The sequence below is a fragment of the Nyctereutes procyonoides genome, unplaced genomic scaffold (assembly GCF_905146905.1).
Source record: "Nyctereutes procyonoides isolate TBG_1078 unplaced genomic scaffold, NYPRO_anot_genome, whole genome shotgun sequence".
Lineage (NCBI taxonomy): Eukaryota > Metazoa > Chordata > Mammalia > Carnivora > Canidae > Nyctereutes > Nyctereutes procyonoides.
The window spans coordinates 6,619,515-6,647,214 of record NW_026575128.1 but is presented as its reverse complement, the minus strand read 5'-3'; the positions used below and the strand labels follow the sequence as shown (position 1 = coordinate 6,647,214).

Sequence of the window (27,700 nt, the reverse complement as noted above, 5' to 3'; positions counted from 1 at the left end):
TTCAAGTTGTTTTAAAGATTGTATTTATTGGGATCCTCAGGTGGCTCAGTGGTTCAGCGTCTGTCTGCCTTCGGCTCAGGGTGTGACCCCAGGGGCCCCGGATCGAGTCCCGCATTGGGCTCCCTGCATGGAGCCTGCATCTCCCTCTGCCTGTGTCTCTTCCTCTCTCTCTGTCTCTAATGAATAAATAAATAAAATCTTAAAGAAAAAGTGTGGAAAAAAAAGAAAAGAAAAAGTGTGGGATCCCTGGGTGGCTCAGCGGCTTAGTGCCTGCCGTTGGCTCAAAAAGTGTGATCTTGGAGTTCCGGGATCAAGTCCCGACTCGGGGTCCCTGCAGGGATCCTGCTTCTCCCTCTGCCTGTGTCTGCCTCTCTCTGTGTGTCTCTCATGAGTAAATAAATGCAATCTTAAAGAGAAAAAAAAAAGATTGTATTTATTTGAGAGAGAGAGAGCACACAAGAGTACACAGGCTGAGGGAGAGGCCGACTCCCTGCTTAGCAGGGAGCTCGAAGGACAGGACCTCAGTCCCAGGACCCTGGGACCATGACCAGAGCCCAAGGCAGATGCTTAACAAATGAACCACCCAGGCGCCCCCCTTCCTGCTTTTGAAATTCCTGCTCCTCTAGTATTCCTCTCATTTCCCTTTCTTTCATCCTTGCCCCTGCTTCTCGGGAGGAGAGGGCTGGGTGTGGGGAGAAGGAAAGGTGCAGGGCCTTTGGGGGCCTGGATTGTGCTTGAGCGCTGGCCAGCGCCCGCCACGGTGACACACGAGCACACAGCCTGCGCATGTCAGTGTGACGACTGCACTCCGTCCACGTGGGGCAGTTGCACACATAGTCACTCAACAGTGTCTTGGTGTGAGAGGCCTACACTCCCTGTCGCCCAGTCCCCAGCTGGCCCGCTGTCTCTCCGTGCAACCTGCTTCCTCGGAGCCTGGCTTGGCATTGGGACCTACCAGCCGGCAGGAGGCTGAGGACAGGGGCCCCTCTGGAGGCGGCTCAGGGAGCGGGGCTGGCGCTGCACACATGCAGGCATACGTGTTACACGCTGACACACGCGTGCCCTGGGCCAGTGGCTGGAGTCTGCCGCTCTCACACTGCTTCCACGTTGCAGAGGCCCCATCCGCAGTCGGGCTAGGCACTTGCTGGAAGGGCTGATACCCATTTTACAGGCCAGGAGGCTGAGGATGCGCAGGAGCAGCGCTTGCTTTGCTCAAAGGCAAGTGAAGGCGAAGGGGACGGGGCCGATCCCAGGCCAGGCCCCGCATCCTGGCCTCCAACCCCTCTCGGTTCGTGCACAGCCGGGAGCGATGCGCCCCGCGGGGGCCGGTTCCCGCCCCGCCACCCTCCCCGCGGGGTCGCGCCTGCGCCACGCCTCCCCCTGAACTGTGCCGGGAGAAGGGAGGAGCGGCCACCGCGTGTCTCTTTAACGCGCGCCCCGGAGGCCCAGCGCGCCCCCGCCACTATAACTGGAGCGCATGGAGCGGCCGCGCTCAGACGGCGCAGGGCGGGCGCCGGCGCCCCGGGACCCGCTTGCCCGACCGCGCCCCGCGCCCGCCCGGCCCCGGCGCCCCCCATGGACCCGCCCCGGGGCGCCCGCCGCTGAGCGCCCGCCGCCCGCCGCGCCCCCCGCAGCCCCGCGGGCTCCGCAGGCCCCGCGCGTCCTCCCGCAGCGCCCGCCGTCGGGCGAGGGCTCCGCCGCCCCATGCTGGTGCACACCTACCCCGCCATGGTGAGTCGGCGCCCGGCCGCGGCCGGCCCGTAAGCATCCCCCGGGCCGGGGCCGGACCCCCCGTAAGCATCCCCCGGGCCGGGGCGGATCCCCCCTAAGCATCCCCCGGGCCCCGCGGCCGGATCCCCCCTAAGCATCCCCCGGGCCGGGGCCGGATCCCCACTAAGCATCCCCCGGGCCCCGCGGCCGGATCCCCCGTAAGCATCCCCCGGGCCGGGGCCGGACCCCCGTAAGCATCCCCCGGGCCGGGGCCGGATCCCCCCTAAGCATCCCCCGGGCCCCGCGGCTGGATCCCCCTAAGCATCCCCCGGGCCCCGCGGCCGATCCCCCCTAAGCATCCCCCGGGCCGGGGCCGGATCCCCCCTAAGCATCCCCCGGGCCGGGGCCGGATCCCCCCTAAGCATCCCCCGGGCCCCGCGGCTGGATCCCCCCTAAGCATCCCCCGGGCCGGGGCCGGACCCCCGTAAGCATCCCCCGGGCCCCGCGGCCGGACCCCCCCAACCGCCCCCCGCCCGGCCCCGCCGCGCCCTCCTCCAGCCATCCCCCGTGTCGCCCCCGGGACCCCGCGGGCCGCTCCGAGCGAGACCCCAGGCCCCGCGGGGCGCGCAGGACGGGTCGGACCCCGCGGGCCGGGGTGGGGGGTGCCCGGGGCGGGTCCTTGGGCCGCGGCCGCTCGCCTGACGCCCCCCCGCCCCCAGGAGCGCCCCGACGGGCCGGGCGTGGCTGCCGTTGGGGCCCGCCTGCCGCCCCTGCCCCCCGCGCCCTACGGGCCGGCGCCGCCGCTGAGCCACACGCCCGCCGCCGACTTCCAGCCGCCCTACTTCCCGCCGCCCTACCCGCAGCCGCCGCTGCCCTACGGCCCCGCGCCCGACGCCGCCGCCGCCTTCCCGCACCTGGCGGCGGACCCGTTCGGCGGCCTGGGCCCCCTGGCGCAGCCGCAGCCCCCGCAGCCCGCCTGGGCCGCGCCCCGCGCCGCCGCCCGCGCCCACGACGAGCCGCCCGGCCTCCTGGCGCCGCCCGCCCGCGCCCTGGGCCTCGACCCGCGCCGCGACTGCGCCGCCGCCGCGCCCCGCCTCCTGCACGGCCTGGCCGACGCGCCCCTCGGCCTCCCGGGGCTGGCGGCGCCCCCCGGCCTGGAGGACCTGCAGGTGAGCCCCGGGAGGGTGCAGCAGGTGCCCTCGGTGCGCTGCAGGTGCCGTCGGGGCACAGCAGGGGCGTTGCAGGCGCCCTCGGCGCAGAGCAGGTGCCTTCCAAGTGCGGCAGCCCAAGCCGCTTCCCGAGTTCTCCGAGCCCGGCACCCGTGCCGCCCGGCACCCCTGTGGCCCTGCCCCAGAGCCAGGGGCCTGTGCCTGCAACGAAGAGAGGCACAGGCATCGTCTAAGGTTCTGAATAAGGTCGTGGTCTAGAGAGAGGTATTGGGGCTGCAGCCCCCAGGCCGCCCCCGAATGCGGGTGCTGAGCGCAGGGGAGTGGGGCCTGGGAAGGTGACGGGGCCTAGGTCCCCAAGCACCCTTACCACAGCCTCTCCTATTTTCAGGCCGTGGATGAGCCGGGAATGGGTCTCCTGGACCAGTCTGTGATCAAGAAAGGTAAGGAAGACACAGCAGGTGGCTGCCGGGGGCAGGGGGCAGTGCGGGCTGCAGGGGGGAAGTGGGGGAGATGATGCAGGCTGCAGGGGGAACTAAGGGAGACAGTGCAGGCTGCAGGGGGAACTGGGGGAGATGGTGCCAACTGCGGGGAGATGGGGGAGACAGTGCGGGCTGCGGGGGGGGCGGTGGAACTGTGGGACATGGTGTGGGCTGCGGGGGGGGGGACTGTGGGACACGGTGTGGGCTGGGGGGGACAGGGGAGGCGGTGCGGGCTGCGAGGGGAAGCAGGGGAGACGGTGCGGGCTGGGGGGAATGGGACACGGTGCAGGCTGCAGGCCCTACAGTGTGGAGCTTGCCTCCTGGGCACTGCGGGCTTCAGCAGCAGCCGGCAGCTTCCTAGCCCGAGAGCGAGAGCGGGGCGGCAAAGAGGGGTCCCGCCGGAGCTCAGGCACATGGCAGGTCGGGGTGTGGCCCCCAGAGCCTGCAGCCTGGGCATGCTGAGCCCCCGGGGCTCACTGCAGCTGGGGGCCTGGAGCTGCACGAGGGGCCTGGCCGCCCCTGCCCAGGGGAGGGAGCACTCGGGCTCCGGAACTAACTGGCCATGGGAGTTAAACTACTTCGCTGATTCCTAAGAGGCAGAATGGAGTGCAGTTCCCGGGGTTCCCTAAACGCCCTCCTCCTTCCAGAGCCTCAGCACTTCCCGGGCTTCCGAGCCTTCCTTCCCAGCCCGGCCGCCCGCGGAGTGGGGTGGGGGAAGCGAGGGTTTCCCTGGGGCCATTTCCTGTTCTTGCCCGAGCCTCTTTCCACATTTAGGGTGACGGGACTTGGCGTGTGGATATATGGGGTGTTTGTCCGAGGGCAGGATGTCCTGCCCCTGGATGTCCTGCGTGAGTTCGGGCTCCTGTACGTGTCTGGCGTGTTCCTTTCCCAGGTGTCTTTCTGGTGTTTCTTGGCGTGGGAGTGTGTCTCCGTTGCTGAGTGTGTGATGCGTGCCCAGGATGTTGGTGTACATTTCTGGGAGTTTGGGAGGCTCTCTGTGTGTGTCAGGGTCTTTGTTGTGTCCTGGAGTTTGTTCTTTGCTCCAGAGGATCTCTAGGCATGTGAGGATCATGCCTGTGCCTTTTGTGGGGTGCCTGTGTCTCTGCACTAGTGAAAGCCGGGGACCTGAGACCTGCCCTCCAGTGGATTTTCCCGCTGGAGGACCCAGTTCTGAACGTGCCAGGAAAAGGTGAGAAAGTGAGAGAAAGAGACACACAGAGAGTCAGAGGGGTCCAGGCTTCTGGTGGGCTCCTTAGATTTAGGGCAGGGGCCCCAGGAGGAATTCCATGGCACACACAAGCCTGCGGGGCCTGGTCAGGTGCCGCTCCCTCAGGATTTGGCTCCGGTTGTTTTCCGAAAGAGCGGTTTCAAGCCCAGGCACCGTTTGCACTTCACCTGTTCTTGGGGGAGGCTGGGCTGAGGCTGGGGTAGGATGGGGCGTGAGGCCTGACCCTCCAGGGGCCGGGGCTGGGTTGCCAAGAGCGGAGAGCTAGTTGGCCAGCCTAGAGTGTGGGGACAGGCCCCGAGCCTGGAAGAGAAGGGCCTCCAAGTGTTGGCCTGTGTCACCGGGAGGCGGGGATGTGGAGGGGAAACGGAACCGGCTTCCAGGAGCCGCTGAGGTGGTGGACGCGGCCCTGACTTAGTGGACTTTTGGGAACACGCAGGACGGAAGAGCTCAGTCTGCGCTTGGCAAGGGCCTGCGGCTGGGCTGCATCCCCCCGGACGGACAGTGTGGCTACGGTCCCCAGTTCCCCACTTCTGCCCAGGTGGTGGCCTGGAATGGGGCAGGGAGGGGGACTAGGCTCACTGACTCCCTGGGGGGCCAGCCCCCCCCAAGCGTGCGCGGAGCCCGGGAACCTCTCCGCCTCCACGGGGAGTCGTAGAAAGCTCCACTGGGGCTCGGAGTGTCTTGACCTCCAGCCCCCAGCCAGGCCCGGCTAGGAGACTGGCGGTGACGAGGCCCTGGATTGGCCCGGACATGGTTTCTCTCAAAGGACGGGAGCTGCCATATATTCTGGGTTCCAGGCAGGCACCGGGCTCCCCAACAGTGGCTCCAGGACCACAGGGAGGGCCGCGGGATTGTCCTGAGTGTGACCCACTGGGCCCATTGGGCCGTGCAGGTGCTGGTGCCTGCTGGGCCCCAGGGGGCGGATGTAGATGTGGGTGCCCGCTGGGCCCCGGGGGGCGGGGGTGGGTGTGGGTGCTCGTTGGGCCCCTGGGGAGCAGATGTGGATGTGGGTGCCCACTGGGCCCTGGGGGGCCGGGGGGTGGGTGCTGGTTCCCCACTGGGCCCTGGTGAGGGGCGCTGGTGCCTGGTGGGTCCCGGGGGGGGGAGTGTGAGTGCGGGTGCCTGCTGGGCCCTGGGGGTGGGTGGGTGCTGGTACCCGCTGGGCCCTGGGGGGTATGGGCGCTGGTGCCTGCTGGGCCCTGGGGGGTATGGGCGCTGGTGCCTGCTGGGGCCTGGGGGGTGGGTGCTGGTGCCCACTGGGCCCCTGGGGGGTTGCGGGTACCCGCTGGGCCCTGGGGGGGGTGGGCGCTGGTGCCTGTTGGACCCGGGGGTGGGGCATACACAGCCCCTGCACCACACGCAGTGCCAGCTTCTGGCCACCTGGGTGCCCCCCTGGGCCCACGTGGCTCACCCGGGAGCGGAGCAGCCAAGAGAGAGGGGTGGGAGCCAGGCTCGCACGGAGGGAGGGCCTGGGTCCCCAGGTGCGAGCTGGGCCTTCCGCGGCGGCACCAGGGAGCAGGGGACAGGGTCTGAAAAGCTGTCCCCAGGCCCTGATCCGGCGGCCAAGCAGGTGGCCGGGTGTGAGCAGTTTCCGCAGGGACTTGCACCGTCTCTGTCTCCGCAAGACCCCGGGCAGCGGGTTGGTGTCCTCCTGGGCCCTCCCAACCACGCGACAGCTGCGGCGACACCCGGACAGCCCTCGGGCCTCTGGCACCCATGGGAGGCGGCCGGGCCCTGGCCCCCTGGACGGGGGGAGTCGGGCGGAGCTTGCTGTGTTGGTTGTGCGGCTCTGCAGCCCCACTGGAGGGCCGCTTGGGTTGAGGTCCTGGGCGCCAAACCCCAGAAGCCGAGTGGGGGTGTCGAGGAGGGGAGCCTGACCATGGCTGTGAAACATTCGCCACCCCAGGCACTCGGCCTGCAGGGGGAAGGAGGAGCCAAGCCTGTGCCCAGGACCCCCCTGGGACGGGGTGCTGGCCTGCTGGCCCTGGGTGTGGGGGCCCCTGGGTGTGGGGGGCACAGAGGAGAGGAGAGGCTGCGAGCGCTGCATCTACTGCCCAAGTCGGGTACTCACTCCCGGTTTTGCAACCTGCCGAGCAAGGGGGGCTGGCGGGGGCCAGACCTGGGGGGAGTATTGTCTGGTGGAGAAACGTGGTGAGGCATGAGACGAGGAGGAAGCTGAGTGCTTGAGGCTGGGGGCTTCGTCCAGGAGAGGTGAGCGCGGGTCTTCTAGGTGTTCCACGGGGGTTTGTTGAATGAATGAGTGACGGGGTTTGAAGTCAGAGTGCGCTGCAGAGACGTCTGGCCAAGCTACTGTCCCCCCAGGAGACACAGCACGTGCAAAGGCCCTCCACGCGGGAAGGGCCAGGCCGCCTACAAAGGTTCAAGTCTGCGTGGGTCCGGGTTGTCCAGCCGCAGCTGGGGGGCCGCGGTGCAGGGAGGAGAACTGAGACGAATCACGCCTCCCTTCCAAGAAGGTGGCTGGTCAGCTGGGCCTGGGGACGGGCCTTCCTGCTGGGCTCTGTGGTCCAACCCAGGGTCTCCAGGGAGGGGCTGAAGTCAACGGCCACCGGCCCCTCCGCTGTCCTTGGCTCTGGGGCTCCAGGAGGCTGCGGGCTTCCGGGTGAATCTCCACAGGGCCAGGCCTCGGGTGAGAAGAGTGAAGTGCTCACCTCTGAAGCAAGGATTGGATCAATATAAATATATATTTTTTAAAAAATATTTATTTGTTTGCATTAGAGAGAAAGAGTGCAAGCGGAGGGAGGGGTGGAGAGAAAGGGAGAGAGAATCCTTAAGCAGACTCCCTGCTGAGCGCGGAGCCCCACTCAGGGCGCGGCTGCATCGGGGTCCCTGAGAGCATGACCTGAGCTGGGGTAGGGAGTCACGTGCTTAACCCAACGAGCCACCCAGTGCCTCGGGTGGATGACATATCTTAGCAATGCAGCATTTTAAAAATTTATTTATTTATTTGAAATATATTTTTTAAAATGGTTTTCTCTTTATTGGACCCCACTGACTTTTTTTTAGATTTATTTATTTATTTATTCACGAGAGACACAGAAGGCGAGGGAGGCAGAGACACAGGCAGAGGGAGAAGTAGGCTCCATGCAGGGAGCCCGATGTGGGACTCGATCCCGGGACCCCGGGTCACTCCCTGGGCCGAAGGCAGGCGCTCAACCACTGAGCCTCCCGGGGCGTCCCTCTTGGTGCAGTATTTTAAAATAGGAAGCACTTGCCACAAATCCATGATGAACAAAAAATCAGAGTTTCACGTAGAGAGAGGATGGGACCCGGCACTTGCACGTTCCTGCCTCACTTGCCTCCCGGGCCCCGGACGCCCCAGAAGGAGAGGGGAGGCCCAGTGCTGAGCAGGTGAGGGTCTGGGCGGTGGCTGAGGCCAGGAAGGCGGGCAGGTGAGTGCAGGTTAGTTAGTGGGAAGGAAACTTAGCCAGTGGGGGGGTGGGGGTAGTGGGCTGGGCAGGGTGGCCTCCCTGCCCGCCCGTCTGCCTTCTCCAGTCGCACCCCTTGCCCCCACGCACCCTGAGTGTGGGCTGAGGAACCGCAGGCATCAGAGGCCCTGGAGGTGCCTGTAGAGCCAAGGTTTCCCGGGCACCTCTCGCAGCGGGGGCCCTGCAAGCTCCGGCGGGAGCCTGCCTTCGTCACGCAGCCACTGCAGTCAAAAATGTACATTCCTGAAATCACCCATGTAATGGTATAATTCGATGATTTTTAGTCAATGTACAGAGTCCTGTAGCCGTCATTCCCAGCGTTCGGCCGGCGGCCTGTGCATCACCCTGAGATCCCTGCGTCCCGCCTGTGGCTCATCCTCACTCCCACCCAAGGCGGCCCCATTTCCGGACACACTGCATCCGTGGAATCCATAAACATGCCAGGTGTGCATCCAGCAACTTCTCCCTGTGTAGTGTTTTGGAGACTCACCTGTGTCAGGCAGGTGTGAGTAGTTCTGCTTGGGTCCCTCGTTTCCTTGTGTTGCGGGGCCACACCCCGCGGCATGCGGGGTCACCTGTTGCTGGGCGCTCGGGATTTTGCACCCTCGGGCTGCCGTGCTCTTGCTGCTCTGATCACTCACACACGTCTGTGTGCACACCTGTGTTTTCATGGCGCTTTGGTAAATCCCGGGTGGTGACATCCTGGGCATCACGGTAAGTTGGTATTTAATTTCCTACAGGCCTGGCACGCTGCTTCCCAGAATGTTCTGTTCCACATTTCTGCTCCAACAACAGGGCTCCAGTGTCTCACAGCCTCACCTACACTTGACATTGTCTTTTTTTTCTTTTTAAGATTCATTTATTTTTTTTTTTTAATCTTTTTTTTTTTTTTTTTTTATTTATTTATGATAGTCACACAGAGAGAGAGAGAAAGAGAGGCAGGGACATAGGCAGAAAGAGAGCAGGCTCCATGCACCGGGAGCCCGACGTGGGATTCGATCCCGGGTCTCCAGGATCGCGCCCTGGGCCAAAGGCAGGCGCCAAACCGCTGCGCCACCCAGGGATCCCAAGATTCATTTATTTAAGGACGCCCGGGTGGCCCAGGGGTTGAGTGTCGGCCTCCTTGATCACATATGTGGTTTTCTACTGTTTCCTTCAAGTTCATGATTTGTCTTTCCATTTTTTAAAAATAGTGCCTTCCGAGGTGCAGAGGTGCCCAATTCTGCTGAAGTCCTGCTTTATCACTCTTTTCTTTTACGGATCGTGGTTCCAGGGTTGAGCCTCGGAACCCACTTCCCAGGCCAGGGGCACAGGGAGTTTTCTTCTGCCTTTGCTTCTAGATGGAATTGAAATTTCAGTCCGCTTCCTGGGAGAGTCTTTTGCCCCCTCCCCAGATTCGGTGCTCGGACTGTAGCAGTAGCTGCCCGCCGTGGACGCAGCGTGTAGACAAGTGGGTGTCTTGTGTGACCGGCTAGACGACCAGGAGCTCTTGTGTCGGTGGTAGGAGTGTGTGCGTGTGGAAGGCTTCGGCTTGTGCCGTGGGGGGAGGCCGGGGAGGCAGGGAGGACGCCACAGGCGTCAGGTGGTCGGGGAGCCAAGCACCAGTGTCCCTGCTCTGCAGTCTGTGCTGCTTTCATTCTACCTCCATGACTGTCCCTTTCTCACGCCACTGCCTCCCCAGCCTTGGTTCCCATTCCTCGTGCCACTTCTTTTCTTTTCTTTTCTTTTCTTTTCTTTTCTTTTCTTTTCTTTTCTTTTCTTTTCTTTCTCTCTCTTTCTTTCTCTTCTTTCTTTCTTTCTTTCTTTCTTTCTTTCTTTCTTTCTTTCTAAATTGTATTCATTCATGAGAGACACAGAGAGAGAGAAAGAGAGAGAGAGAGGCAGAGACCCAGGCAGAGGGAGAAGCAGGCTCCCTACAGGGAGCCCAACGCGGGACTCGATCCCAGGACCCCGGGGTCATGCCCTGGGCCTAAGGCAGGTGCTCAACTGCGGAGCCCCCCCTCAGGCATCCCCCTCTTGCCATTTTGGAGGGAAGAGGCCCCAAGGAAAATGGGAAAGACCCTGGGGCTCGGGGAAAGGCACAGAGCCTGGCCTTCCTTTCACACACACAGACACACACACATGCACGTGCGTGCATCCACCTGTCGCACACCTATGCCGGTGGCACCTGGATCTGCATTAACCTGGCGCAGGCCCTGGGCCGAACTCCCAGCAGGAGCTGAGGCCCTCACAGCCATCGGCTCACTTGGGGCCACGTTCCCGCTGCACCCGGGACAGCGGAAGCTGTGACTGCACAGCGGGGACCAGGCCTCACACGGTGGGGGGGAGGGGGCACCTGCCAGTCTGACCCCAGAGCCCCGTCCACTCCGGGTGTCACGGTTTGTGCCGCCACCTGTTCCATGTGCGCACAGCCTCTCCCGGGGCCTGGCCTTGGGGAGCCCCTGGTCGGAACACAGTGGGGCTGGAGGACAGAATTTTCTATTCCTTCTGACTTATTTCTGTTCCTTTGCCTTCGGGGTCATGGGAGAGGGAGGCCAGTCGTTCCGCCCTTCTTTTTCTTATTTCATGGGTTTGTAGAGTTGTTTGGCTTGGTTTTTATTTTTTTTTAAGTCAAGCTTGAGGTGTAGGTAACCTTACAGGCGCGTGTCTTTGCATTTTGACAAATGTCAACACATAGTCACGCAACCACTGCAATAGGGAACAGCTCCATCACCCAGATGAGGTTCCCTCGCAGCAGAGGGACACAGGGGACGAGGGACACAGGTGAGCGGGGAAGCTGTGCACAGGCTCGGGAGGCGCCGGAGCAGGAGGTGGGGATGGCACACTGTCAGCCCAGTGTCACCGGCCCGTTGGTCTAGGACGCCTTGGCCCATCACCCCGGGAGGAGGCTGCGGTCAAGGAAGGGTCCGCAGTGGGGACGCCTGGGTGGCTCAGCCCGTTGGGCGTTCTGCGTTTGGCTCAGGTCACGATCTCGGGGGCCCGGGTCGAGCCCCATGTCAGGCTCCCTCCTCAACAGGGACCCTGCTTCCCTCTCCTCCTCTCCCTCTGTCGCCACCACCCTGCTTGTGCGTGCTCTCTCTTAAATAAATAAAATGTTAAGATAAAATTTTTTTTAAATGAAAGGTCCATGACTCAGGGTGGGGCCAAGAGCAGGATCAGAGACTCTATTTTTTTTTTAAGATTTTATTTAGTTATTTGAGAGAGAGAGAGCGCACAAGGAGGGGGAGCGGCAGAGGGAAAGGGAGAAGCAGGCTCCAGACCTGGGCTCGATCCCAGGACCCCGGGATCACGACCTGAACCCAAGGCAGGTGCTTAACTGACTGAGCTCCCCAGGCACCCCCACCCCCTGAGACTGTTTCTAATTAAAATCTTTTTTACATTAATTTAAAAATATACGGCATTAAAGGGGCGCCTGGGCGGCAGAGTCGGTTGTGTCCCCCTCTCGGTTTCAGCTCAGGTCGGAACCTCAGGGGTGTGAGATGGGGCCTCAGGTCAGGCTCCGTGCTGAGCCTGGAGTCTGCCTAAGGTTCTCTCTCTCTCTCTCAATCTCTCGCTCTCTGCCCCCCCCGCAAAGATATAACCTGCAGTAAAATACCGTTCACCTTGCTAGCTGAGTTTCTAGTGCTTCCCAGGGCACGTGGCTCTTTTGCTTCTTCCTGGAGTCCTGCCCCGGGACGGGGACTTGCCTGCTGTGGGACGTGTGCTGCTCACCCCCTACACATCCTGCGCTTTCCTCTTCTTCCACCCGTGACCTCTCTGACCTCCTGGCCCATGCCTGAGGGGTGGTTTCACTACCAATGGAAAGGACAGGGATGCCCCCCTCTCCGTCCAGGCTGCTCCGCTTACTCATCCCACAGGCACTGACGCCCGCTTGTGCTGAGGCCCTGCCGTCCAGGCACCCTCCTGGTCGGGGAGGAAGAGCCGTGGAAGCCAGGGTGGGGGTTCAGGGTGAGGAGGCCAGGTCTAGATGGGGCTGGGGAGCTGGGGGCGCAGATACATGGTGCCCGCACTGAGGCTGGGGACGAAGGGGCCTGCTCAGGAGCACGGAGTCCTTCTGTGCGGCTCGAAGAGCTCATAGCCTAGTGGCCCCCCTTCGCAGGTGGCACTCCCCCATGTTCCCTTTGGCCTGTGCTGGGTTTTTTTTTTAAGACTTGGGATTGGTTGCCAGGCTCTAAGAATCCAGAGCCTTCACAAAGAAATCCCAAATCCTGGAGTCATCGGTAACCAAACCAGCCGGGAGTCCTGGCCACATTGGTGTGTCCTGTGTGGTCACCAACAGCCGAGTAGCAGGTTTCCATAGGGCGGCATCTGTCCCCCACACCTTGCTCACTGGCTACCTGTTTGCCGCCCCCCTTCGACATCTAGAGCCACGAGGCACCTGTGGCTGTTGGGCACCGGCAACGGGGCTTGTGCGAATTAAGATGCGCTGGAAATGTAAGGCGTGCGTCGCATTTTGAAGGCTAAGTACAAGGAAAGAATGTGGAATCGCTCATTAATAATCTTTAAAATACAGATTATGTGCTTCCATGATAGTGTTTTTGGCATATTGGAGTAAAAAAATATATTAAAATTAACCTCACATTTCTTTTTGCTTTTTAAAAATGGGGCTACTAGAAAACTTTAATTTATAGTCTATGTATATATAAATTATATGCGTATATATAGGACAGTATATTTTTGCTGGTCAGTCTGGGTCAAGAGCCTAAAGGACAAATGGGGGCCCGGGCAGTGGCCAGAACGCAAGGTGGGCGAACGAGGCCATCACCTGGCAGGTGCTAGGATGGTTAAGGATGTGGACTTTGGAGTCTGATCAGGGCTCAGGACCCGTCTGTGCTCCCCACCTGCTGTGCCGTCCGTCTGAACCCCTCTGGATTCTTTTTTTTTTTTTTTAATTTTTATTTATTTATGATAGTCACAGAGAGAGAGAGGCAGAGACACAGGCAGAGGGAGAAGCAGGCTCCATGCACCGGGAGCCCGATGTGGGATTCGATCCCGGGTCTCCAGGATCGCGCCCTGGGCCAAAGGCAGGCGCCAAACCGCTGCGCCACCCAGGGATCCCACCCCTCTGGATTCTCTGTTTCTCTGACGTGCAGTGGGGACGTAATAGCATGGACCTCGCAGAGCTGTGGGTGTCAAGCCCTTGTGTGCAGTTGACGCCCACCGAAGGATGGGCCACGTCGTTCTGGCCACGGCAAGGAAGCTGGGATTTGACTCGAGGGGCGTGATGGGCAGCGCCAGTCTTAGTCTGGAGGGTGATGTGCGTGGGAGGGGCCCTGGGCCCGTGGGTGCAGGAGGACGCGGTGCCGGGAGGGAGGGGGCAGTGCGGAGGGCGGCACCCGGGGCCTGGCTGGGTGTCTGGGTGTGGGTACGAATGCACACCCGGGTCCCCAGCCTTGCTTGCCTCTCATGCCCTGGCATGCGGGCCTCACAAGCGGTTGCTGGATGGCTGCAGGACTGCGGTGCTGCCTCACAGACCTGCATGCAGGGCTTGCTCCCGGTGCCCCACGTGGCGGCTCTGTGGCCTCCCCTCTCCGGGCCTCACTCTCTCCAGCTGCAAAATGGGAGCAGCAGACACGGGCCCCTCGTGGGCTGTGCTCAGGATCCCGCAACATCACCCGTGCGAGCACAGAGCGTGGTGGGTGCTACTGAACCAGCTGCTGGCCTCAGGCTTCCCAGGCAGCCCCCCCACCCCGGGCTGCTTTCTCCCCCAAGGCTCTCCCTTCCCCTGAGGCTAAGCAGCTGGCTGGAGGTTAGACCACAGAGAGAACTTTCTTTTGGAACCAGGATTATCCAAGTGGGGGTGTTTTTTCTGAGTTGTTTTGTTTTGAAGCAGGCTCCACACCCGGTGTGGAGCCCAACACGGGGTTTGAACTCCCGACCCTGAGATCATGACCTAAGCTGAGACCAAGAGGGGGCGCTGCACCCGCTGAGCCGCCCAGGTGCCCCAGGTGCTCCCTCCGGGGAGGTTTTGGGAAAATTAATTTCTGGGAGTGCCTGGGTGGCTCTGTCGGTTACGCATCTGCCTTCAGCTCAGGTCATGATCCCGGGGTCCTGGGATCGAGTCCTGCATCAAGCAGGGAGCCTGCTTCCCCCTCTCCACCTGCTTGTGCTCCCTCTGTGACTCTCTCTCAAATGAATAAATAAAAAAGAAAATAAAAAAAACCTCTGAGACTCCCTTCCCTGCCCCACGTGGATTAGGAGGCAGAGAGCTTTGGGGCGGTCCGTGGGGTGTGTGTCTTCACTCTGGTGTCCCCGAGTGGCCCACAGTGACGTGGCGGGAAGGGCGCCAGGGCCTTAAAGGGGCTGGACCCGTCCCACCCTGTGAGGGACCCCAGAGTCCCCAGACGACCCCCCCCCCAGGCAGGCAGGGCGAGTGGTGGGCTCCTGGCGCAGACCCCACTGGCCAGGCCTGGAGTCCCGCCTCCGGGTCTGCCTCCCTCGGGTTGCACCTGCCCGGATGCCCCGACTCTGCAGCAGCCGTCGGGGTCCCAACGGGGCGCCCGCCAGCTCGGGAAGGGGAACGGGTGCGGGGAGCACAGGGGAGGGGAGCTCCGCGGCTGTTTGCCCCGCCTGTCCGCTGCGTGGACTCAGGGAGTCCCGCTCACCCGCGGGCATCAGTGTCCCCTTCCGTAAAGCCCGGCTCAGCCACGCCCCCGCTCTTGCTTCCGTCTGCAGCCCCTGTGCCCCCCAAAGCCGGCGGCCTGGCGGCCCTCTCGCTGCCCAAAGACGGCCTGGGTGATGGCGTTGTGAACCCCAGCGAGGTCTTCTGCTCGGTGCCAGGCCGCCTGTCGCTGCTCAGCTCGACGTCCAAGTACAAGGTGACGGTGGGGGAGGTCCAGCGGCGACTGTCGCCTCCTGAGTGCCTCAATGCGTCCCTCCTGGGCGGTGTCCTTCGCAGGTAAGACGGCCAGCCGCAGCTCCCGGCCGAGCCCCCGGGGCCCACCCCACCCCGGGCCGCGGCCCCTCGCCACCTGTGCGTCCGTGGGGACCCGTGCATGTTCTGGGGGAGGCCGGGGCCCCAGCGGCTCCCACCGGCCCGGGGCAGGGGGCAGGTGGACCAAGAGGCCTGGCCGCAGGCGGGGGACAGACGACCTCCCCGTGTCAGAGCAGACCGGGCTGGGTCTGGCGAAGAGAAATGCCGTCCTCATCCTTGGCCCCCAAAGGGACCCAAAGGGCTCCCCGCCCCCCGTGGAGCACAAGCCTCTGGTCTGGAGGTCCGTGCACTGTTTCCTCGGCGTCTGTGTGTCTGTGTGGGTCCCTGTCCCGGGGAACCCTACCCAGGGTATTTGTGCTTCAGGGCCACGAGTTTCTTGTGCCTTTTGGTTTTTTAAGATTTTAGTTCTTCATTTGAGACAGAAAAATACGGAGAGGGAGAGATGTCAGCAGGGGAGCAGCAGAGGGAGAGGGACAAGCAGGTTCCCCAGGAGCAGGGGGCCCACAGGGCTCGATCCCGGGACCCTGGGGTCACGACCTGAGCCCAAGGCAGAAGCTCGACCACCTGAGCACCCCCCCACCGGGTCCCCAGGGTTCGATGTGTCTGAGGATGGTGGGGGGTGGGGGGCACCCAGAAGTCTGTGTTTCCTGTGTCCCTAGAGTGTGTCCCTCGCCGTGTGACATGTGTGCTCGCAGAGACGGGCAGGTGTGTGTTTACCTGTGCACGGCCCCACACAGAAGCTGCGTTGTGCAGGTCTGGGGGTTCGCCGTTCCCGGCCCCCTTGGGCTCCCCGGGGGCTCGTAGGAGTCCATGCGTGTCTGTACATGTGTCCCTGGGACCTTGGCTGGCATGAACGTGTGTTCCTGTGTCGCTCTCTGCGTGTGGGTCTGTTGGGGTGCGTGTCCATGTGGATGCGTGCTTATGCCTTGTCCCCTGGTGACCATGTGGCTTGGCTCCCGTGCTAAAGTGGGGGGAGCCCCCCAGACCCCGCCAGTCCTCCCGCACCCCGGCTGTCCCCACTGCCACGGAGGGGCCTAGAGAGAAATGGGGGGCTCTTGGAGCCGCGGCCCAGGCCCCCCAGCCCCATCTCGGCCGCACAGCCAGTGAGGTTGGGAAGAGGCTGGGCCCGGGCTGGAGGGGCCCCAGGGGGCTGCAGGGGTCGGGGCGGCGGGTCCCTACTGGGCTGGCACAGCCACGCGCCTCTCTGTGGCCTTCACGGTGTCTGTGTGTCCGTCTGTCCCCGCGACGCCAAGGGCCAAGTCCAAGAACGGGGGCCGCTGCCTGAGGGAGCGCCTGGAGAAGATCGGGCTCAACTTGCCCGCCGGCCGTCGCAAGGCGGCCAACGTGACGCTCCTGACCTCCCTGGTGGAAGGTGAGCGCGGCCTGGGGGCGTGTGACGGAGCCGGGCGGGACTGCCCCTGACACAGCGACCACCACGGGGGCTTGCACGTGGTGAGGGGAGGGAGCGCAAGCGTCCCTTTCCTGGAGCCCGGGACCCTGGGTCAGTCTCCTAGAGGCCAGGACCCTGGGTCAGTCGTCTGGAGCCTGGGGACCCTGGGTCAGTCTCCTGGAGGCCGGGACCCTGGGTCAGTCACCCGGAGCCTGGGGACCGTGGGTCAGTTGCCCGGAGCCTGGGCCCCTGGTGAGCTCAGCTGCCGCCCCAGAGCTTCGGGGGCCCCAAGGGGCGGCCGCGGGGTGCGCGGGGAGGGAAGCCACGGAAGCAGGCGCAGGTGCAGCCGGCCGGGGCTGGGGCTGGGGTGCGCGCCCCGGGCTCCAGGCCCCACGCTGTGCGCGACCCGCAGGAGAGGCTGTGCACCTGGCCCGAGACTTCGGCTACGTGTGCGAGACCGAGTTCCCGGCCAAGGCGGCGGCCGAGTACGTGAGTCGCCAGCACGCCGAGCCTGCGCAGCTGCCCGGCCGCAAGAGCATGCTGCTGGCCGCCAGGTGAGCGCCCCGCCCCGTGCCCTGTCCCCACCCCTGCAGCCCCCCCTGCGACCGAGCCTCCGGGCGCCGCGCAGTCCCCAGCAGGTGCCACCCCAGCCTCCTGCCTGGGCCTCCGATCCCTGAGCAGCGGCGCAGCCGGGTCCCCGGGACCGTGAGGCCTCGGGCTCCGGCCTGAGCCACGTGCCCGGCGCAGGACCCGAATCCTGGCCACGGACCGGGCGCGCCTCGCACCCCAGCTTCGTCCCCGCGGCTGCAGGGTGACAGCACCTCCGTCGTGCCCAAGCGTGCCCATCCCAAGGCCGCTTCCGGAAGGTTCCCCCATTGTCCCCAAATCCGTGAAGCTCGGGGTGTTTGCGACGGGAGGCCCAGGAGCGGCCGTGACCGCAGCGGGCATGAGGCTCTGGGCGCGGCCACGAGCTGCGGCGGCCCCGGGGGTGGTTGCGGCGGCCCCGGCGGTGGGTGCGACCTCGCGACCTCCACCCCGACGCCCGCGCCTCCCCGGCAGGCAGATCTGCAAGGAGTTCGCTGACCTGATGGCGCAGGACCGCTCCCCGCTGGGCGCCAGCCGCCCGGGCCTGCTGCTGGAGCCGGGGGTGCAGGGCCGCCTGACGCACTTCAGCCTGCTCACGCACGGCTTCGGCGGGCCGGCCATCTGCGCCGCACTCACCGCCTTCCAGAACTACCTGCTCGAGTCGCTCAAGGGCCTGGACCAGATGTTTGCGGGCGCGGCCGGCGGGCCCGGGGAGCCCGAGGCCCCGGGGAAGGACGCCAAGCGCCGCAAGTGACGCCCGGCGGCCCCGCAGGCTCGGAGCTGCAGGCGGCGGGACCCGGGTGCAGGGACCCCCTGGGGCTGCCCCCCCCCCCCGCCGCCACCTGCGTGCAGCTGCCCAGGCGGCCGCTGGGGCCTGGCTTGGGGTACTGGAGGGGAAGGGGGCAGCCGGCGGCCTGAGGACGGGGCGGCCCAGGAAGGGGCGAGGAAGGCGCCTCCTCCTCCGGGACAGCGGCCGTCGGAGGCCTGTCTGTCCCAGGCAGCGGCCATCGTCCCCAGATGCACAGGGTTAAGAAAGGGCGCAGCCCCCTGTCCCGACCCGAGGACGTGCTCACTGTGTCCTGTGCAGAGGCCCCAGAGCGGGGCTGCAGGGGGCCGGGGGCTCCGGGGGACACGGGGCCGGGGCCGAGATTTTGTACCTGCTGCCGTTTGTCTGGACCCCGCCGTCCTTGTACCCCTGCGACTCTCCGGTCGCTCCCCCATTTTCTTAATAAAAGCTTTTTACCGCGTGTGCGATGTCCCTGTGTGTCTATAGCCCAGGCCGCGGTGGGGCCCCAGGTGGGCATGGGCCCTCGGGGAGTCATGGGGGCGCCAGGGGCAGGTGGCACCGTTACCAGCTTTGCCACGAGTCCCAGGCCCGTGGACTCCTGTTCCTTCTGTCTGGGGGGCCAGGGCCATGGACTTCTGATTGGCAGCCTCCGTGCAAAGGCAACCGTGTGCCTGTCGGTGCGTGTGACCTGGCACCAGGGTGTTGCTGGGGGGTCTGCAGCAGTAGGGATGCGGGGACCCCGCGTGTGTCCCACGCTAACCCAGCCGCTCTCTTGAGTCCGATCCTCTGGCGGCTCTTCCCTCCTCTGTGCACAGGCCCCTACCACGTCAGCCCCCCAAGCAGTCCCGTTCAGTCCCCTGCGGTTCAGGCCTGTGACAGGCCCCCCCCCCTGCCACCCCCACTTCTCTCCCCCGCCCGCCTCTGCCTGGCTTCCTTCGCAGCAGCCTGCTGCCACCCACTAGCAAGGTCACCGACGGCCACAGTGTCCAGTTCTGGACTTAGGGGCACCCGATGCGACCGACCACCTTCTCCTCGGCGACTCTTCTCTGGCTTCCCACACCCAGTTTCCTCTGACCTCGCGGTGTGACCTTCCCTGGCGGCGCCTCTCTGTCCTCCAGGCTTGCGGTGCCCATGCACGTCCGACGTCTCCCCGGGACTCACAGGGTCTCAGATGTCTGTCCAAAATGGGGCGCGTGACTCGGGTCCCCCAATCTCTACCTCGGCCACACTTCCCCTCCACCCAGCTGCTTACGCCGGAAACTGGGGAGTCCCACCCCTCCAGCCAACCCATCAGAAGGCCTGGGCGCTGGTCTTGTCGGCCGGGGTGCGGGACTCGATCCCAGGACCCCAGGGTCTCGCCCTGAGCCGAAGGCAGACGCTCAACCATGACCCCCTGCCCCCTGTGTCCTTAAGCTGTGCTCCTCACCATCCCCTGGGCTCCAGCCACACTAGCTTCCTGCCTGTTCCTGCAGTGACCACTTAGTCTCACGCCTCGCGGGGGCCACAGTGCCCGCTGTTCGTGTTGTTGGGAATGTTCTCCAGCCAGTTCCTTGCAGGTGGTGTGGCCACAGATGTGGAGTTCTGCAGAAGTGGAGGGAGCATAGCTCTAGGCACCGTCCCCTCGGGCAAAGGCCCAAGGATGTGCGTTCTTCTGCAGAGAAGGGCCACTGCCTCATCGTGTCCGTAGGACAGGAGGACTGCAGGGGAGGCTGGAAGTGTGGGTGTTCTGCTTCCGCCAAAGCCCTGGGCCCGGCCACAGACCCCCGACTACAGAAGCTGTTGGGGACAATGAGAAGCTGAGAGAACATGTCGACAGCACTTAATGCTTAGCACGTAGTAAACCAATAAAACGCTGTTAAGTGTCTCTAAAGTGGACAAGGAGGAAACCGGTTGTTATTATTATGAGTTATTCGGGGCTGGACAACTTGCCCTGTTAACCACAGAGTCCTAACCAAGTCTTATTTTAGAGATGGGAAAAGTCTATCTTAGCGTAACTTGACAAAGGTCACAGAGCGAGCAAAAGGGACTCGTGCAGGCGGGTCTCATCCCGTGCCTCCACTCCCACTGCCCCACGGGCCCTCTGCAGAGTGCAGGGAGCGGAGCAGGTCCAAGGCTTTGGTCCCCCAGTATACGGTCAAGGTGGGGACAGTGCAGAGGAAGGAATGCACGGGGAGAACATAGGTGGCCTAAGAAGCTTCTAATGAGGTCTCAGCATTTGGTTCCTCCCAGTAAGGTTTGTTCGTTATTCCACAGGCGCGAAAAACTGTGTTTTAGCCTCTGATAAACTGGGTCTTGGGATCCCTGGGTGGCGCAGCAGTTTAGCGCCTGCCTTTGGCCCAGGGCACGATCCTGGAGACCTGGGATCAAATCCCACATCGGGCTCCCGGTGCATGGAGCCTGCTTCTCCCTCTGCCTGTGTCTCTGCCTCTCTCTCTCTGTGACTATCATAAAAAAAAACAAAAAACAAAACTGGGTCTTGCCCTAAGGAGAAGAAGATGATGATTCAAGGATATACAGACGGATTGTGCAGCCTCTTTTTTGCAAAGCAAGTAGCTGTGGATTAAATGGGAGATTTGGGCAAGCATCAGCTTTTGGAGTTTACATTCATTTAGAGAAAAGACTTTCCTGTTTTTCTTTTGAGGGGATCACAGGGCTCCAGGAGGAGTAAGAGTAGCCTTTAAACACCTGCCCACTTCCAAACCTCGTGAAGTGAGGTGGGCGAGGCCTTCCTCCTAAAGTGTGTTCCTAACTCACACGGGAGGGAGCAGAGGGCAGCCGGTTACAATCCCCGATGCCCCTCCTGCTCGTGCAGCCTCGCTGCTTTGGGCAAAGGGCCACAGAAGGAGGCAGTGACAGGACTCGGGGCCCGGCTCAGCGGGTACTCGGGCAAAGCAGCCTCAGCCACTGCTGCTGCGCAGGGAAGCCAAGCACCTGTCAGGCTACCTCAACTCTGTCCGCTTCCCTAACCTCTTCCCTAGTCCGGGCTGAGCTTCCCGACCCTGAGGCCGACCAGCCGCTCTTCTCCATCCCGGCCCCTCTCCCCCCAGGTCGGGGAAGGAACAGATCGTCTCCGCGTATTAATCACCTAAAGCAGATGGGAACCAATCGGAAGACCATCCTGAGCAGTTTGGGCAGGAGTGTTAAAGAATCAGTGACTTCCCAGGTTTTCCAAACTTGAGGCAATCAATTTAGAGGGACCCAGTTGGCATTAGAAAAAGAATCTGGGGGTGTCTGGGTGGCCCAGTTGATTGGGCATCTGACTCCTGGTTTCAGCTCAGGTGATGATCTCATGGGTTGTGGGATGGAGCCACCTCCTCCTCCCCATGGTCCCCCCACTCGGGGGAGTCTGCTTGAAAATCTCTCCTTCTGCCCCTCCCATTTTCTCTCTCGCCTTCTTGTAAGTAAATCTTTTTTTAAAGATTTATTTATTTATTTATTATTTATGATAGACATAGAGGAGAGAGAGAGAGAGGCAGAGACACAGGAGGAGGGAGAAGCAGGCTCCATGCAGGGAGCCGGACGTGGGACTTGATCCCAGGTCTCCAGGATTGCGCCCTGGACCAAAGGCAGGCGCTAAACCGCTGAGCCACCCAGGGATCCCCTAAATAAATCTTTAAAACAAGTAAGTAAAACAAAATCTGATAGAAAGATTAGAAAACATCAGAATGGACCACATTATGACTCAATCGCACACATAATCTATATGAAAGGCTTCATGCTGGGGGATCCCTGGGTGGCTCAGCGGTTGAGCCTGCCTTTGGCTCGAGGTGTGATCCTGGAGTCCCGGGATCAAGTCCCACGTCGGGCTCCCCACATGGAGCCTGCCTCCCTCTGTGTCTCTCATGAATAAATAAATAAAATCTTAAAAAAAAAAAAAGATTTGGGAAGTCAAACTGCTAGAACTTGTTGGTGACTATGTGAAGGTAGAAGAAAAAGAAGGCACCAAACAGGGCACCTAGCTGTGTATCAAGTGGTATCCTGGCCTGTATTCCAGAACAAAAAAAAAAAGGACATCAGTGGGAAAACTGAATAAAAGCTGGAGTTTAGTTGATAGTAATGTACCAACCCATGTTGGTTTCTTCGTTCTGATAAATGCACAGTGGCTACTTAAGACCTTAACCCAAGGGGGAACCATGTGAGAGGTATATGGAAACTCTGTATTATCTTAGCAACTTTCCTGTAAAACCAAATTTATTTTAAATTAAGTTTATTTAAAATAAATGATACCGGAACGCCTGGGTGGCTCAGGGTATGATCCCGGGGTCCCAAGATCAAGTCCCACATCAGGCTCGCTGCAGGGAGCCTGCTTCTCCCTCTGCCTGTGTCTCTGCCTCTCTCTCATGAATAAATAAAATCTTTTAACAAAAAAATAATGTTGCCAGGGCATCTGCTTTGCTTATTTGGTCGAGCATCTGATGCTTGATCTCAGGGCTGTGAGTTCAACCCCCACACTGTTTACAGATTATTAAAAAAAAAAAAAAGATGCCTAGGTTTCTGGCTTGGGGGATTTGGGAGCTAGGTGACTATTACTAAGATGGAATGCTGTGGAGTTTTGGAGGAAGGAGATGGCTAAAGGGTGAGCTACTTAGGAATAAGTTGATCTGGAGCTCAGGAAAGAGACCTGGGTTGGAGAAAGACTGGGAATCAGGGTGGGCTGGTGGGCTTATTTACCTAGACTGGTCTGGGGACATGTAACATTCAGAGGCAGAGAACCACTTCATTCCTGGGGAGGTGTGGATGCAAAATACGGAACTTACCAACAATTACATACTTACAGAGCATGTACGTGTGCCAGGCCCTGTTCGAAATGCTTTACTTCATCTCATGGAATCCTCATAACCATCTCCCATGGAATAGAAACAATTTTGACCACTTCACAGATGGGAAAACCATGAAGCAGGAAGGACCACCTGTATTTTAGTAGTACTCAACTGGGGCAAGCGTCGGACTTACCTGTGGAGCTTTAAAACTGGATGTCCTAGAAAAAGATTCAGGCATCAAGCCAAAAGCCCAAACCCATTATTCATAGTGGCACTAGAGGCTGGGCCAGCTGTGGTGAAATGAATCATCTCTTTCCCCCATTTATCCAGTGACTTTCTCCTTATGGTAGAAAGCATTTACCATTGGTGTGTCAAAGAGTTTATGACATTCTCATCTGATATTAATAACAGTATTAATAACAATACTGTTAGTATGACTGTTCTAACCTGTAGGTAACATCTTAGAGAGATGGTATTTTATTTCAGATAAAACCTATCTGTATCTGGTATTAAGAGTAGCAGAGAACTGGATAAAGTAGGCCTTATCCTAGTTTAAGATCAAATGGGGGGAATCCCCGGGGGGCTTAGCAGTTTGGCGCCTGCCTTCAGCCCAGGGCGCGATCTTGGGAGTCCCGGGATTGAGTCCCGCATGGGGCTCCCGGCCTGGAGCCTGCTTCTCCCTCTGCCTGTGTCTCTGCCTCTCTCTCTCTCTATCATAAATAAATATTAAAAAAAAAAAAATCAAATGGGGTTTGAAGTGCAGTTCCTGGGCCACCAGCAGCAGCAGCAACTGGAATGGTGGTTGGACTGAGTGCTTAGTAAATACTTTTTTTTTTTTTACTCAGCAAGCTGTGTGTCAATACAGCTCAGTACATGGTCCCCTCCAGAGGACTGGGGCTCAGGCTCAAGTTTGAGGACCACTCTCTAAAGAAACTTTCACCCAGAGGTATTCTATTATGGTTGAAGATAAGAACTACTTGGGAAGCTTTAAAAAATATTCCTGTCTGGGCCCCAAACCTACTTAATTAGAATCTGGGAATAAGGGAAGCCTAGGTGGTTGAGTTGGTTACGCATCTACCTTCGGCTCAAGGTCACGATCCAGGGGTCCTGGGATCCAGCCCCGAGATGGGTTCCCTGCTCAGCAAGGAGCCTGCTTCTCCCTCTCCGTCTGCCCCTGTTCTCTAATAAATGAATAAAATCTTTAGAAAAAAAAAAGATTCTGGGAGTGAGTACAGCCTCATCATGTACCCAAAAAAAAGAAAACTCCCCAGGTGATTCTGATACAAACATCCAGTTAAGAACCACTGTTTTAGTGGCACCAAAAACCATCTACACTGTTCATTCCAAAAAAAACCTAGGAAGTAAAACAGATATCTGGTTAACTGCCTATAGTACAACTTAATAGAACATTACACAACTGTCAACAAGAAAAAGATAGCTATACACACACACACACTGATACAGGACAATCTCTAGTATAGTGTTAAAGAAAAAAATGTGTAGAACATTTAAAAATATTTTTAAGAGGGGACATGTGTGTGCGCGCACGCGCAAGCACAAGCATGGTTTATATAGGAACAACTTAGATCTGAAAGGATAAGAAATTAGTAGATGAAGTTTACCCTAGGAAGGGAAGCAAGTGACCAAATTATGGGGAAATAAGTATTTTTTACTATGTGTCTCTGCATATCATTTGCATTTTTTAGTAAGTGTATGTATCACCTATTCAAATTGATTAATTTTTAAAATGTTAAGCTTTGGGGCAAAAAGAACCACTGCTTTAGGGGAATGATAGATTAGCGAGCAAGATACATGAAAGAGCGACGGGAAGGAAGCTGGGCAGTGAACTAGAAGGTGGGGCTGTCAGCTGCTGAAGGGCAATTAAAGCACTAATGAAGGGAAGGGGTCGGAAGGAAAGACAGTCCTGACAAAAAGTCCAATCCAGATAATCCTCACTCCATTTCTGTCCTGAGGTGGTCTTAGGGCAACTGAGACTCAAACCACAAAGTGCTTAATTTATCCAGATTCAGCTTTATTCTGAATTAACCATCTATCAAGGATACATGCCAAAAGAGTAGAAAAAGATGAAGGAGCCAATCAAAAAAAAGTTCCCTGGCAAGTGGGAGGGACAGCATCTGGTTAGGAGCCCTGTTTAGGGAAGGAAATGTTGTCCAGGTCATGGATGCCATTTTTGTCAATGATTCGAACACTGAAGGTTGGCAGATTCAGGATGAAGCGTTTCTGGAGCTGCGGAGAGACACGAAGAAAATTAGTCAAAAAATATTTACTGAGCACTAACTACAGGCCAGGCTCTCAGGCACTGGGCATACAACATGCGCATAGATAAAAATCCGTGCTTTTGTGGAGCTTATATCCTACTGGGGGTGGTCCGTAGTCAGACACCGAAGAAAGCCCAAACTGTAGCTGGAGGCTGGGGGGCAGTGGGCAGGACCTGGAAGATGCAGCTGGGAGCTGGTCTCTGGTCAGTCAGCTGATGAGAGACTAAGACAAGTCAAGGCTCTATTCCCCAGTCCGGTAAACACAGGCTTTTTAAAACTGTCTCAAGGTAGTAAGCCAAGAAAGGAGTGACTGCCCTAGGAATAAGCTTTGGACCAGAGCAATGTACTCCTACGTCCCCAGATTTTGCTCCAGGCACCCCCACCCTCCAACATTATATAAGGACTGGGTGTGTGTAGCTGGGAAGTGGAATGGTGGGAAGAACAGTGGGAAGGATGTTGGCAGAGCTGCTCTTAGAACAACCCTGCCTCTGACTCCCGCAATCCCAGCCGACCTGTGATTAAAATAACATCTCCCGACCTGAGAGGCTGTTCCAAAGGAGCTGCGCTCTACGTGCATGGATGCAAACGGCCCCTCTAGCCTGGCTAGAGATTACTGAGGAACACAGCTGTAGGAAATCTTTGCTTCTATGGCCACCCTTCCTGGACGCCTCACTTAGTCTTCAGGTGGAAGGCATAAGGCTATGTGCTCCCTTAGGAGCGTATCCCAGAAATGCCCACCTCCACAGGCCTACACCCTCCTTCCCAGATTTCCCATCTCCTTTATTGCTGAGAACTGGGCACCAACAACCCATTCCATTTCCAGAGTGTCCTCTAGCTGATGACTCCTGTGTCCAGAAATAAGCTCCAAAATCAAGAAAAAGGTGACAACAAGGAAATGTAGGTTTCTATAATGATCATCCTTAGAATCCACAGTGAATAAAGGCCCAAAGCACTACTTTCAAATGCCAGTGGCTTCTCTCTAGTTGCCTCCTGTAACACTTATGACTGCTGGACTAGTATGGCCTCTTAGCTGCATGGTTAAGGAAAGCACATGAGTCAATTCTCAGCTTTTGCTTTGGAAAGGGGATTTTCTAACAAGAGAGAGAAGGGGGTACTGTGGACTGAAAATGACAGGACTGTGTAAGAGGCAAATTGACATTATGCCCAATGCTCCCACCTGCTCCCACCCTCCCATGCCATTAGACCACAAATTCAAGTTTATCCTTAGGCCCCAAGAACAGTAGAAGAATTAAAAAGCCTAAGGGAGATGCTTTCTCTTCCTTATCCCCCAGACATACCCCAAAAGCCTTAGACTCTGAGTAGTAGTAGTAGGATGCGTGAGGTCTGTATCCTAGGACTCGTAAACTAGAGGCTACTCTCCTCTTCTGTCTAAAGCTTCCCAGGGCTTTCTATGGCCTCTTGAATTCTCAGGGAAGGCTCTTTCCAGGACTAATGCACTATTGAGAGAGCAGACAGTATGGCAACTGCAGGTGGCACAAAAATAGGCATAAAGTTTGGGCAGTAGTAGTTCTTAAAGTATGGCTCAGCTACCACCTGCAGCAAATCACCTGGCACTGTGAATTCAAAACTCAGGCTCTACACCAGGACAAATGAATCAGAATTGGGGGTGGGGATGGGAGTTGGGGTAGTCATGAATCTGCTTTCTTTCTTTCTTTCTTTCTTTCTTTCTTTCTTTCTTTCTTTCTTTCTTTCTTATTTATTTATTTATTTTAAATCTGCCTTTTTTTTTTTTTGAAGTAACTAAATGGTAAAAACAGACATCAATGAGGAGAAAACCCAACCCATGAGGGGAAAAAAAAATCAGCTTGTTACCCACCAAATTCTATCCCTGGTAACAAGTTCACATCTGGTTAGTGGGTATTTATTATACCTTCTGGCAAAGATTAGAAAAATGCAACTGAGGAATGGAACAACACTGGCAAACGGAGATAAACATTCCTTTCAGGATCCTGTGGGAGCTACTCACCTCCTCCAGACACTTCCTAAGGAGCTCCACAGCCCTCTCCCGAGAGATGGCTGAAAGAGAACACAGAAGCCATGCACTCAGGGTGTGGCCAGGAAGTCCAGCTCTCTGCCACAACTTTTACATTTCAAACTTCTTCAGGTCAGTATGTCACACAAACGGAAATGGCACACAAAAAAAATAATGCCTAATCTTTAGCTTGCGACAAACTTATTCCATATGCAGTGGAAGGCGCCCCAGACCCCGTGCTCTGGCCGCCACCAACCATGGCAAATTGATTTGCTACAGAGAAGGGTAAGCATGACAGAATTCTGCTTCCCAGGTCCAGGGCCTGCCTCTAGAAGGTCCAGCAGCCTGCCTCTTTATAGCCCATCCCCCTCACCCTACACGCACCACCACCACCACCACCACCACCCCTTGAACAGAGCTTAAATCAGTTCCATCTGCCAGGCCAGCTGCAAATCAGGGGAAAGGAGGATAGGGCCAGAGTTTTAGTCTCATTTTCCCAGCTGGGTCTCAGTTTAACAATGGAAAGAGAATTCATGGGCAGGGCTAAGACTCTCATAAAACAGAAGCCAAAGGAACTGTCCACAAGCATGGCAAACTGGGATGACATATTATGCGGTTAGGCTTCAGGGGTGGTTAGTCGTGGTTTCGGGGGGCAAGTCAGCTGCATTACTGACAGATGCCAAATCAAGAAATAGTCACTAGGAGGCCAGGCTAATTCTTTTCAGGATGTGGCCTAGACCTCTGGCATGGCTAAGGTTGAGTGAGAGGGCAGCACCAAAAAAAGACTGGAGAAGCCAGATTTCTCCTGTACTGACAGGGAAGAATGGAACTTAAGGAGAGAAATGGCTCCCTGTGCTGCACATACAGCCTGTAAGAGCGAAAAATCCCAAGTGCCTATTGCTCACAGTGGCTAAAGTCAAGCTTGGGATTGGAATCAGAA

The 27,700-nt window shown here is 59.0% G+C and overlaps 2 protein-coding genes across 3 annotated transcripts in view; one reads left to right on the top strand and one right to left on the bottom strand.

Moving 5' to 3' along the window:
- The first annotated feature begins 1,704 nt into the window (after positions 1-1,704).
- On the top strand, positions 1,705-17,724 carry TFAP2E (transcription factor AP-2 epsilon). Its single transcript, XM_055342039.1, has 7 exons — positions 1,705-1,731; positions 2,430-2,879; positions 3,268-3,319; positions 14,708-14,930; positions 16,220-16,338; positions 16,769-16,910; positions 17,416-17,724. Exons 1-7 carry the CDS (start codon positions 1,705-1,707, stop codon positions 17,693-17,695), a joined length of 1,293 nt encoding a protein of 430 aa, XP_055198014.1. The 3' UTR covers positions 17,696-17,724.
- A 6,775-nt stretch (positions 17,725-24,499) lies between these two features.
- The window catches only part of PSMB2 (proteasome 20S subunit beta 2), a 33,590-nt gene continuing 30,389 nt past the window's right edge, over positions 24,500-27,700 (bottom strand). For both annotated transcript variants that reach the window (XM_055342076.1, XM_055342077.1), the window contains exons 5-6: positions 26,755-26,804; positions 24,500-24,735 (exon numbers count right to left, since the gene is read on the bottom strand). In XM_055342076.1, the coding sequence (XP_055198051.1) occupies positions 24,628-24,735; positions 26,755-26,804 (158 nt within the window). In that variant the 3' untranslated portion in view covers positions 24,500-24,627. The remainder of the gene's footprint in view (positions 24,736-26,754; positions 26,805-27,700) is intronic.